The sequence below is a fragment of the Palaemon carinicauda genome, chromosome 27 (genome assembly GCF_036898095.1).
Source record: "Palaemon carinicauda isolate YSFRI2023 chromosome 27, ASM3689809v2, whole genome shotgun sequence".
NCBI lineage: Eukaryota > Metazoa > Arthropoda > Malacostraca > Decapoda > Palaemonidae > Palaemon > Palaemon carinicauda.
The window spans coordinates 47857015-47870777 of NC_090751.1; the positions used below are offsets into that span (position 1 = coordinate 47857015).

The 13763-nt window shown below is 36.6% G+C and overlaps 1 protein-coding gene across 1 annotated transcript in view; it reads right to left on the reverse strand.

Moving 5' to 3' along the window:
• LOC137620891 (G-protein coupled receptor GRL101-like) overlaps positions 1-13763 on the reverse strand; it is a 464398-nt gene that overhangs the window by 155918 nt on the left and 294717 nt on the right. The window contains exon 11 of the mRNA XM_068351336.1: positions 1253-1364. Within this exon, the coding sequence (XP_068207437.1) occupies positions 1253-1364 (112 nt within the window). The remainder of the gene's footprint in view (positions 1-1252; positions 1365-13763) is intronic.

Consider the following 13763-nt stretch of genomic DNA (forward strand, 5'->3'; position numbering starts at 1 on the left):
TATATATATATATATATATATATATATATATATATATATATATATATATATATATATATATATATATATGCATGTGGTAACGATGAAGTGAGTACATATACGCATAAACTTTATGTATGCCGTTTACACAGACTTAGGTATCCTCATAAACACACACACACATAACTTATAAAATCATAGTTTCATAATATCGGTATAAAACTACTTCCCTTGGAAGGTATAGCCTGAAAAGTTAAGCTTTCAGCTACATCGGAAAATCCATAAGGGCGAGATTACTCAACTCAAGCCTTTTGTTCTGATCCTAAAATACATTTTTTTTTATCCACTTACAGCCAGACCGGCACACTTGAGCATCTTCATAATTTTTCCAGTTATATTTTCTTTATTTCTTTTGTCAACTGACACTTGGTTATAGAAACGCCTTCTGTCTTAGAAATATGACTGAGCTCCCATCAAGGATTTTAGGATTCGAATATAATTCAATATAGTATGTCTATACTAATTAATGATTAAGTATTCAATACTGTCAAACGTTTTTTTTTTTTTTTCAGAGAATATATTCCTATAAGTGCTGTAAATGACATGGAAAATATTTGAGATATTCATATCAGTAAAGATGCTCATCCAAACACTCATTTTAAGATATTACATAATTACAGTCACAAACAATTTTTTTTTTAAATTATTCTACACGTAGGCTACTGTAAATGGCGAGGAAATAATACGAGATACTCAAAAAATACGTACAATATTGGTAAAGCTGCTCACCCAACCACTCATTTTATTTATTCTATTGCATACTCACAAATACCGTACTTTTAAAATTGTAACGGACGGGCAAACAGGAATAAAGGACGGACAAACGATGAAAAAAAAAAACTTAGGTTAGAACTATGTTTTGAATATAAACAATCTTTGCAAATACTGTACCGAGACAAGAACAAAAATTCCAAAAAACAAAAAACACGAGTAAACGTTCCTACTGAATTTTGGAAATATAAAGACTGAATTTTTACAATTTCTAAAAAATAGAAAGACAATAGGTGCCAAACAAAGATATGTCCGACATTGGACCCTTTCATTAAATGTAGACCGACACAAATAATCGATTTATGTAATCACTAACATATCAAAACTAGAACAACGAGAGAGAGAGAGAGAGAGAGAGAGAGAGAGAGAGAGAGAGAGAGAGAGAGAGAGATTAACAATTCCTTTCGAAAATAGAAAAAGAGCAAAATCTTCTAATACTTACAACCGGTTGATGTTAATCTCGATGTCAGGGAAGTAGCGGAGTCCTAATCCGGAGCAGTTGGCTTCCAGGTGGTGGCAAAGACATTCTGGAACTTCGTGGGAGCACTGGAAGGCTGGAAATAAAAGACATTTATCTTTCGCTTTTTCAATATATAGGAAAGAGGAGGTTTTCGTACTTTCAGTACATAGGAGGCCTGAGGCTTACGTACTTTAAGTACATAGGAGAGAGGAGCTTTATATAGGCGGTGGGAGGTTTATGTAATTTAAGTACATATGAGGTAGGAGATTTATGTAATTTCAGTACATAGGAGGCAGGAGGTTTATGTAATTTCTGTACATAAAAGGCTGGAGGGTTACGTAATTTCAGTACACAGGAGGCAAGAGGTTTATATAATTTCAATACATTCTCAGTACACAGGAGGGCTACATACTTTCAGCACACAGGAGGCAAGCGGTTTACATAATTCCAGTACACAGGAGGTAGGAGGGTTACATACTTTCAGTATACAGGAAGTAGGAGGTTTACATAATTTCAGTACACAGAAGGCAGGAGGGTTACGTACTTTCAGTATACAGAAAGTAGGAGGTTTACGTAATTTCAGTACATAGGAGCCAGGAGTTCTACGTAATTTCAGTAAATGGCAGGCGGTAGGTTTACGTAATTTCAGTACATAGGAGGCAGCAGGGTTACGTACTTTCAGTACTCAGGAAGTAGGAGGTTTACGTTATTTCAGTACATAGGAGGCAGGAGGTTTACTTACTTTCAGTATACAGGAGGCAGGAGGTTTAATGTAATTTCAGTATATAGGATGCAGGAAGGTTACATACTTTCAATACACAGGAAGTAGGACGCTTACGTACTTTCAGTACATAGGAAGCAAGACGTTTACGTACTTTCAGTACATAGGAGGCAGGAGGTTTACGTAATTTCAGTACGTAGGAGGCAGGAGAATTACGTACTTTCAGTACACAAGGGGCAAGAGGTTTACGTACTTTCAGTACACAGGAGACAGGAGGTTTACGTACTTTCAGTACACAAGAGGCAGGAAGTTTACGTATTTTCAGTACACAAGAGGCAGGCCGTTTACGTAATTTCACTACATAGGAAGCAGGAGGTTTACATAATTTCAGGAAGTAGTAGGCAGGAGGTTTACGTACTTTCAGTACACAGGAGGCAGGAGGTTTACGTAATTTCAAGTAGTAGGCAGGAGGTTTAAGTACTTTCAGTAAACAGGAAGCAGGAGGTTTACGTAACTTCAGTACATAGGAGGCAGGAGGTTTGCGTAATTTCAGTACATAGGAGGCAGGAGGTTTGCGTAATTTCAGTACATAGGAGGCAGAGGGTTAACTTAAACACGTATATTGAGAGTTGGAATCTATTTCTAAAACTATTATGATTAATAACAATCTATTGAGAGAGCGTGTTTTAATGCTATTAGATTCCAATTGCCTGAACATTTACTTTTGCGCAGACTTTCTTTTCTACTTTACATCTTGTACAGTCTTTTCTATATTTGAGTTATTGCATCAAGTGGTCGTGTCTGTCAGTCCGCGATTATTTATGTGGGCAGGAAAGTCTTTTACCTTTCATAGAAGCGTAAACAATGATGGTTCAGATTTATGATTCCCAAGCGAGGAAATACACATATAGGCGAACGTATATTGAATGATAAAATATTACGTTATATGTGAAAGTATATGGGGCAAAAATGAAGTACGTTGTCATAAGAAACTGAAGGGAGAAAAATATATAATTGTGTATCTAAGAGAAAACACTAAAATAAAATTAACTATAAAATTAAAATAAAAGAGTAGAATTATATAAAATTAAATCTAATATAAAATAAAAAAAAATACGAATCTATACAATTGATACACAATAGCTACGAAATAAATAAACTTGCTGTACATTGCCTGGTCGGCCCTTCCGGCCAGAAACGAACCTTACAATAAATAAACAAAGAAGAGCATGTCCTGGGTTTATCGTTCCCCGAGAAAACTAAAACCCAAAACAGAAGGACTTATTCAGCACCTGTGGTAGTAAACAAGGTTTTCTAAGAAGACTAAATAATGGTAGTCTTAGTGCTGCGATCAATTATTAACATTATCACAAGCTAAGCTGCAATACCAGTTACAAAATCAGAATGCTATAAGCCCTTGGTGCCCACAATAAGGAAAATGAAGGAAGAGGTAAGGTCAAAATTGAAAGAAATCAAGAAAATCCTTTAATATAGATCAAAATTAGTCTATTAAATGAGACTTGTGTTAACCTACTGAATAAAAAAGCATTTGCAACAACATTGTACTTCTGTAGTTCTATAAATTTAAGAATTAGAGGATAAAGATAATCCCAGTATTTGGTTACGGCAAGAATAAAACTTCTGGGATAAACTTTCATTACGTAGTGGTTGGTATATCCTGTAAGATCTGAATTCTAATGATGATCGAAATCAAGAAAAATCTTATAAAATACAAGAAGTAAATTAATTGAACGACAGTTCCTGAGAATATGTAGATCGATGATAGGAAATTTAAAATTTATCAAGTTATTGTTCAATAACTCAAGCTACCTACAGATAAGAGCAGACAGGAGAACAAAATTCATAACACGACCAAATCAAATAATCATAGCAATCCCTATGAATGACAGGTCCTTAACTTCACAATCTTGAAAGACTAATATCCCAATTCATTTTTTGTTCAATTAAAGAAGAGACAGTCCAGACACGTTTCTCAAAAGTTAATCTCCAGTTAAGAATGATGCCTAAGATCTTAAAAAGACTGCATGTAAATGATAAAGGTATCTGGTTTCAATTTCATCAGAGGAAATGCTCGTCAGAACGTCATCCACCCGACGTGGTGCTCAACCACAGCAGTGACCTGCTGGCCATGCGAAATGTAACCAAATATGTTAATATTTGGGTAGGGAAGATCCAAAAAACCCTACTAACCATTATACTAAGGAATTTTGTTAGCGATATTTTTAACATTCCCATAATTTGCACTTTATACTAATTTTAGCTAGATCTCTATTAAGAAATTCATCAACCTCAGGTCTACAGTCAGGATATGGGATGCAAAGAGAATGGTATCATTATCATATAAGCAACGAGCTCGTTTCCAAAACTAGACCACATATCATGTGTACAAAGTATCAAAAACAATAAAATGAGCAACAAGAGAGATTATATCCTATTAGTCACTAAGCTGCCATCAATAATTAATCTGCAAGCTATTTGTCAAAAACTTGGTTGTAATACTGAAACATTATACACCAATTCCAATCTGTTCAACCTTGAAAACAATAGCCACATTATTATCCTGAAATTTATGACCAAATTATATGGATTTATACGCCGCATTGAAAAAATTTAAATCGAACATCGTAATTACAATTACTAATGGCCTTTTGAAAGCCTAACTGCAAATTAAGGGAAAGATGATTTTTTTTATATGTATTCAAACGTTAACAGATCAGACGCTCGAAAATTATAGATAATGTTGGAGTTATAGAAGCAATATCAAGTTAAATGATGGGAAAATTCAAAGGTAAATATCGTTCAGGAAAATTTGTGTGTGTCATCTAAGATAATTGAAAGACGTCTGGACTAATCAAACTATATACAGAAAAATAACTTCTATTTGAAAATATTTTCATAAAAGTAATAACTGATGTCTTTCTCTACATCTATTAAATGTTCACAAGACTCATATTTGAAAAGGTTGGATTACACGACTGATAATTACAAACGGGTTGTGGTGGCCTATTGGAAGCGACCCTGTCTGGCGCTCGCCGGACTGGGGTTCCAGTCCCGCTCAAACCCAGTAGTTTCTTAAGTGTCTACAACCCTTGTGAACTAAGGATGGAGGGTTTGAGGGAGCCTATAGGTCTACCTGCTCAGTCATCAGCCGCCCTTGCCTGGCCCTCCCTGGTCCTAGTTTAGGTGGAGAGGGGGCTTGGACGCTAATCATATGTATATATGGTTAGTCTCTAGGGCACTGTCCTGCTCGATAGGGCAATGTCACTGTCCCTTGCTTCTGCTATTCATGACTGGCCTTTAAACCTTTAAACGTGTCAAAAAAAATAATTATGAAAAGAGTGGACACTTTTCAGCTTCACTGTACGATTTCCACGCCAAGTGTTCTGCATACATTCTATGAGAGACTTGTTCCCGGAATAAATATTATCTATCATATTGATTCTTATCGATACGAAATTACACAGGTGTTTTTGTATATTGCCCAAGGCCATCTCCAGCAAATAGCAGAATTCTGAGAAGGATGTTATATGAGTCTTACCAAGAAATTGTTTGATTGATTATTACTTACCTGTCATCCTGATATCAATTACCTAAATTTTTTATGATACATATATATATATATATATATATATATATATATATATATATATATATATATATATATATATATATATATATATATATAAATTCCGCTATTAGTAATTAGTAGAGCCAAATACTCACTTTGGATAAATCTGCAAATGCAAGTGATATACCATAATGACAGTACTGAATTAGTTTTGCATTACCCATAAGTAGTAGCTCCATGTCACCAAGATTTAACTACATAAGCTTCGCATAAAGGAAGGAAATGTTTCTCAATTACATGAAAGTCCCCCACTCCACCAAAGACACTGAACAAACAACAACTTGAAATGAAATATCGACTAAAATGGAATAAAACTACATTTTCTTGTCCTGTTAAAAAAAGGTTATCAAAACCCAAACGGACAGTTTCTTTTCTTGATTAGCCAAGCCCCCTTGGTATTAATAAATGGATGGATACTTTCAACTATGATTTCAAAAATAAAAACATTGTTGAAAATAAAAAATGGTTGAAGATTCTTGAAGGGAATTATGCATGTGCAAGATGAAATAGGAAAATATATTTTCAAATAGCAATAACTATATATTGAAAAAAAAAAAGTAAATCTACCTATCAATTCATCCATATAAATTTGTAATTTGATTATATCGATTCAAACGTAATTTCATCATAAGAAGAATCGGAAAATATTCTCTTCAATAGAATTCACTGTTATTAAGTGGCCTGGTTTTCCATCAAAGGAAAAATGTGAGGGAAATTGTGCTGGTGGAAAAACAAGTTAAAAGTTGTTATCGCAATCATTAGTTCTAAAAATAAACAGCATAATAAAAACATGATACTGGAATCCATACATAGGGTCATAACTTAATTGGATGCCACGTAGAAAACATTGCACGTAGCCTACTGTACATCTTTAAGCGCAAAACAGACAATTGATATTTTAGGTCACGTCAAATGATGTTTGTTCAAACAAACACATATATACTGTATATATACATGTTTGCTTGTTTTCTATCAAGTTTAGTTTGACGGGAAGAGCGTTGTTTCTTTATTCTAATTTTCGTACAAAAGCAATCTGTTTCGCTACGAGTGCTTAAACGAAGACTCAATTTTAAAGGAGAAAGAAAAAGAATGATATCGAAATCAAGGTAATATATCACAGCATAGTCAGTTAATATATGTACATGTAACGAGTAAAGAAATGTTATCCAAGGTTTGAGGACTTAGCACGTAACTTTTCGTTTGGAAACACATTGTTGCCTTTAGAATATATCAGCCCAGGAATCAAAAATAGAAATGAAAATACTTCATTTGCCTAACTTATATATCGATAAATGGGGACTAATAACGATTATTTTGACACCTAAAGCTATGAAGAAGTTATATCAGATTAAAAGATTATCATCTCAACTTTGTTGTTCAAATATAAATCAGTTCCCTAATGATATAAGTTTTGTAATAATGAGGGAACGCTTCCTAATTTATCATGCACACATTCAAGAAAGGTGAATAAAGCTTAAAGAAAATTATGAATATGTAGGACAGAAAGTATTGTACAAATAATCGTCTTTAATGTCATTGATAACATTATGTGAATTTCACCTCGAGTGTTTGTTACCTGTTCCCTTGAGATATGCCTGGAGTTCATCAAAGGGAAGGGGCCTGAGGTGCAGACTAACTTTTTACTCTGCATGTGGTAGATTGCAAACAGAGATATATGATATGGAGAGAGGTTTTGTATTTCGCTCAAGGGGTTAACTAATGCAATGTAATTGTTCAGTGGCTGCCTTCCTCTTGGTAAGGGTAAAGGAGACTCCAAAATCAAACCATTGTTTTCTAGTCTTGGGTAGTGCCATATCCTCTGTGCCATGGCATTCCACTGTCATGGATTAGAATTCTCTTGCTTGAGGTTTCACTAAGCCACGCTATTCTATCCTATTTCTCTTCCTCCTCTTTGTTTGAAGTTTTTTATAGTTTATATATGACAGATCTAATTCAATGTTAATGCTATTCTTAGTATATTTTATTTTCATTGTTTACTACTTCTCTTATAGCTTTTCATTTACTTGTTTCTTTACTCACTGAGCTATTCTTCCCTTTGGGAGCCCTTGGGCTTATAGCATCTTGCTTTTCCGACTAGGGTTGTAGCTTAACTTGTGATAATGATAATGGGTGCATATTCAAAAGTACACACATATATTCACACATACATTATATATATATATATATATATATATATATATATATATATATATATATATATATATATATATATATATATATAAACAATGAAAACTTTGAGTAAATGAGCACAAGGTATAACCTTACAATAGTATCGTTAAACTCACTTCCCAATCGTTCTAAATCTGCCAATAGGGCAATTCTATTCTTTTTGTTCGAATATGTTGGGATAGAAAATCAGACAATTTATGCATAATTTTTCTTCCTGCTATTGATTTCAGGTTTAGAAATTGACAACGGAAAACTATCTGATGGCTCTACCAAAGGCATTGTAGGCAAATACTATATATATAATCTGTCCCCAGACCAGTTGTTCACAGATAACCTATCATAATATAAAGAAAAAGTGATACTAAAATTGATAAAGGATATAAATACAGAAAATGTGCAATCATATACCACTTCACCTCAACTTCCGAATCTTTACTATCGGCAACAAAAACAAATAAAGATTTATTGGTTGTCATACGACAATAAACTTCCTTTTCATTTAAAAATTTTTACTGCTACCGCTATTATATGTAAAATATTAGTTCTCCAGAAATGTTTAAAAATATTTTGAAAAATACAAGATCTCATTAAAATCGTCACATTTTTTTTTTTATTTCATTCAAGCAAATTACTTTCAAAACTTTCTACTAGCATTGTCATTTTTTTTTATTCTCGGTTACAATGCTTACTTTTATAACAAATATATGAAAATAGATATTAATGAAATTGTATTTTCACACATTGTTTAGTCATTTCTACCACAATGACGTTAAGTATTTGCAATATTGGGCTCTCTTAATTTTCAATTACTTCTGAACACTTTGCGTAAAAGAGCACTACTTGTAAATGTGTACGACCAATAAATACAATGTAGATACAATAAACAAAGAAATTAATAAATAAAATCATAATATACCAGTTCTGAGATCATCTCGTAAAAATACGTACATGTGGTTTGGCCTTGAAAACATGATTGTTGGTAAGGCAGATGATGCTACTACTACCTCTTTCTACTGATCACATCTTACTGTTGTAGGTACGTGGTGGCTGAATCTAATCTCTTAAAATCTTGCTTAATTCAGCCCATAGTTAAAATTATGGGGTATGAAATTGAACTCTTTATGACACTCAAAGTAATGACTGTTGGTAGGCCAAGGACACTGAATCCTCGGCACGCAGACTTTTCATAGATAATGATCTTTTTTAACTACATGCAGATCATTTAAAATTCTACATGTTATTCTGGACGGAATATTCTCAACTGTCTTTCAGGATTTTTGGAGCCCTGTTTACTCTGCGAGACTTTAGAAACTCATTGGCATCTTAAAATTATTGAACATAATTCTATGTATATGTAACACACGTGTTTCATACATACTCGTACACTGTAACTGTTTTGATTGTTATCTTACCATTCGCTCTTCCCTGCAGTGATAATAAATCAACCTGTAAACCTTGATAGCTAATGCCTAAATTTGTTTGAATTTTTTTAACGCTCTTACTCGCAAATCCTAGTATCTAAGCTCGATATCCATTTCAATAAATTTTAGTTGAATGCCTCTCAGTTATCACCTAACTGGCCCCTCACGCACATTGGTGACCACCGGAGTGTCCAGCTCCCTTTCACCTTCCCCCTGACTCCTGTGTCTTACTGTTTGATGAAGCCGTCTTCCGACACTGACTTTTACTATCAACGCCACAACCATGAAACTACCGTCCTTTGCCAGCGTAAAACTGTTCGCCTGGTTCCAGGGTCCTGAAGTACAGTTTCGCATCGAGGGCATAACTCAGTCATGCATCAAAGCAGATTATGTTCTCACAGCGATCCCCATGGCCACTTTCCCAGAAATCTCCAATTGGCTGTGCGAGCAAGGGGACACCCCAATAACGTAGGATGCCCTCAAATCATACCTCTTGAAGCAGTACTCGCCATCGCCTGCGGCTCGCGTAGCAAAACTTTTTCAGCTCTCTCAACAACCATTGGTGAACCAAAAGGCTTCCTTCACCCTCAGGGATATGACCAGTATCGCTCGCGTAGAACCTGCCGCAGACCGCTCTCCTTGTGAAGTGAATCTACTTTGTGTCCTTTGGGTACGGCACCTACTGGAATCTGTTTGCGCTGCCCTCCCCAATGTCGATAGTTTACCCATGAAGAGCCTGATGGCCCAAGTCAATGCCCTTAAGGACAATTACTTAACCACGTTCAAGACTTCCATCAACACCTCCACTCCTAACGAAGTGGACAACTATTCAACATCAACCGAAACCGACGTGATTGTGGTAGGACACAGACACCCACCCCGTGACATGCCAAAGTGGCGACAAAACTGCCCATCACTCCCTTACGCCCAAACCAACGACCTATACAGCCACTTACTGACACCCATCGGCTGCAGTTAGGCTACTACCACTACAAATTGGAGGCTGGTGCGAAGAAATGTTCAGATGGTTGTCAGTGGCCAAAAAATTTGCAAGTAGGCCATCGCTTGTGGCAGTAGCCTCCCCTGTCACTAATTTTTTCTTACATGAGGCAGGTACGGGCATACGATTTCTGGTAGACACACGGGCTTGCCGTTCTCTTCTGCCAAGGCCACTCTTCAGGAAATGTAGTAGTCTGTCTAAATCTGACTAAGTCAGTCTAGAAGCTATCAACTGATCTGTGATACCCACCAATGGTTCAGAGAACCTCACATTTTCGTTAGGAAGTATCAAATATCACTAGAAGTTTCTTGTTGCTGACGACACATTGCCAATTCTTGGTGCAGATTTCCTCTCACTATATCAGCTCCTGGTCAACGTTTCTCACAGACAGCTAGTCAACAATGAATCTTACTTGTCAACACCTCTCCAACCAGACCCCTCTGACTTCACTATCCACATCAGCACACCCACAGATGCCTACGCCCACCTCTTCACATCGTAACTGTAAGTTTTACGTCTAGAACTTAGTTAAATGCCCACGGTTCCTGACAAACATTCTATTTACCACCATATCAAGACACCGGGGCCCCAAATATTCACCAGATTCAGGCGTCTGGCACTGGATTGTATGGCCACTGCTAATCAAAAGTTCACCAAAATGGAGGAAATGAGCCTTTGCCAAAAACAATCAAGCCCCTGGTCATCAAATTTGCACATCATTCTGAAGAAAGATGGCTCTCTGCAGCCTTTGGAGGCATTACAGGTGCCTGAATATGCAGACGGAACTGGATCACTACCCCCTCCCAAACATCGCCAACATGACCTCCTACTTACACACATCGAAAGTTTTCTCCACGGTCGACATCCTAGATGGGCATTATCAGGTATCTATGAACCCAGGAGACATCCACAAGACCGTCTTCACCACCCCATTTGGTACATACACCTTTAATCAGTCCTGGTTTGGCCATTGTAATGCTGGGGTCATTTTTCAACGTCTCATGGATGGCATCTAAGGGGACCTCCCCTTCTGTGTATGTTACGCGGACAACATACTTGCATTCTCTTTCTCCAAAGAGAAACAGCTCTATCATCTATGCATTGTGCTGAACTAACTACAACAGAGCGGTCTGGTACGAAAAGTGTACTTTTGGCGCCAATGAAGTATCGTGCTTAGGGCACTGCACCACTCGTGAAGGAGTCCACCCTCTCCCTGAGAAGATAGAAGCCGTTCAAAACTTCCCCACTCCCTTGGCAGTCGAAGCACAGCAAGAATTCTTGGGCATGATTAAATATTATCACTGTTTCCTGCCAGCCATCGCCGACACTCTTACCCTCCTGAACACCTCCCTCAAGGGCAAGCCAATAGAAGTGAAATGGAGTCACATTCAAGAAGCGGCCTTTTGCAATGCAAAGAATGTCCTATAAATTGCTTCTGCTCTCACTTTTCCTGGGCCACATTTACCTCTCCTTCTCTTCACCAACCAGCGATATCACTATTGGAACAGTACTTGAGCAGGTGATCAATGGCTCGCCCTGCCCATTGGCCTTCTTAAGTAGAAATCTTTCCAAGGTGGAGTTCGGCTGCTCTACCTTTGACCGCAATTTGCTAGTGGTGCACTTGGCTGTCTGTCACTTTGGCCACTTCTTGGACGGTACGCCCTTTGTCATTCACACAGACCCTATGCCTCTGGTACACGCCTTCACTCAACAGTCCAACGCCTGGTCAGTCCGTCAATGTCGGAATACAATTGTACCCTTCAACACGTCGCTGGGAATATGAATCCTGATGCCAATGCCCTGTCATGAAACACATTGGCCGCATTCAGCTGGGATTGGATTACAATACCTTGGCAGAAGCCCAACAAAAAGATCCAGAGTACCAAGCATGTAAAACATCCCGCATATCCCTCTCACAATCCAGGACACAAAGGATTTCTTCTTCGAGCCACCGTTCTACCATACTCCGCCATAAGTCTCTTAAGCTCCCCTCTCTTCCTTCCTATCAAACATTTTTAAATATATGTACACATATATCAAACATGACAAAAAAGATGATCCTTGTTTTGACTAAGCTTACAATATTATCACGTAATAATTCATCATGTCTATTAACCTCTCACTATCAATACTTAGCAAGCTCTACCTTTTAATTTTCATTAATTCCTTGAAAACCTACAATAATCTATTCAGGGAGTGGCTATAGTGTAAGAATTGCTCATAAAATAATTAATGAAATCTCTACTGGGAAAAGAAGAAGCATACAGTATATCCATCAATAAGAGATGGATCTGTTATAACAACAGAAGATGGAATGGATGGAACACTATAGCGAGGTCATGAATAAGATATATGAAGGGAATAATTTGAGAAATATACCTGAAGCTGAGGAAGACCTTGCTGTGCCCATGAATGAATTCAGTGTGTTTGAAGTCAAAGCTATCATCTAAAAAAAAAAAAAAAAAAAAAAAAAAAAAAAAAAAAAAAAAAAAAAAAAAAAAAAAAAAAGAAAGTCCTTGGATACGATGGAATAACTGCCGAGATGATATTGACCGAAAATGAAGTGCCTCCCAGAATGCTTACAAGACTATTTTGTAGAATGTGGCGTGAAGAGGCGAAAGCTGATAATTGAGAGTTAGGGGTGTTGGTGAAAATAGCAAAAAGAAGGGAGACCTAACTGAAAAAATTACTGAGGCATCACACTTATGTCAGTTGTCATGAAACTATATAGTATACTCATTCTAACGGGACTAGAGAAAGATTAATGAAAAGCTGAGATGAACAAGCAGGATAGAAGTTCTACTAACCAAATTTTTATTTTAAGACATGCGGTACAGCAAAAATCCATTTTTGATGGCATTTGTGGACTATGAAAAAGCCTTGATAGTGTGCACCGGCCAATTTTGTGGAAAGTCCTGTGTTATCATGGATTTCCTCTAAAATATGTAAATTTGATTAAATCTGTTCATGAGCATAGCAAGTGGAAAGTTATGTTAGTGGAGTCCTATCGAACAAATTTCTAGTGAACACTCGATGTGTTGTCACGTATGATGTTTATCCTGGATTATCATGGATTCTGTAATGCATAGAACAGTTGGAGACGGTGGAGAAGGATTGGACTGGATTGGTAACAGGAAATTAGCTGACCTAGACTCCTAGAGTACGTTGATGATGCTGTCCTTAGTAGAACACCACATTACTTGCAAAGCTTGATTATCAGAATGCATGGAATATCGCATGAGGTTGGGCTCAAGATAAATAGAAGGAGAAAGGATTAATGAGGTGGAACCGTTTAAATATTTATCAACTATGATCTCAAATACAGGATCTTTAGAATTTGAGTTTAAAGAGATTGAAAAAGCACATCAGACAATGACTAGGTTAAGTAAAACTTGGAAATCAAATCGCCTGAAATTAAATATAAAAAGCAAGCTATATATCAGTTTAGGAAGATCAGTGTTATTGTATGGATATGAGTCGTGGTATAAAAATGAAACTTATATTCAACCGAT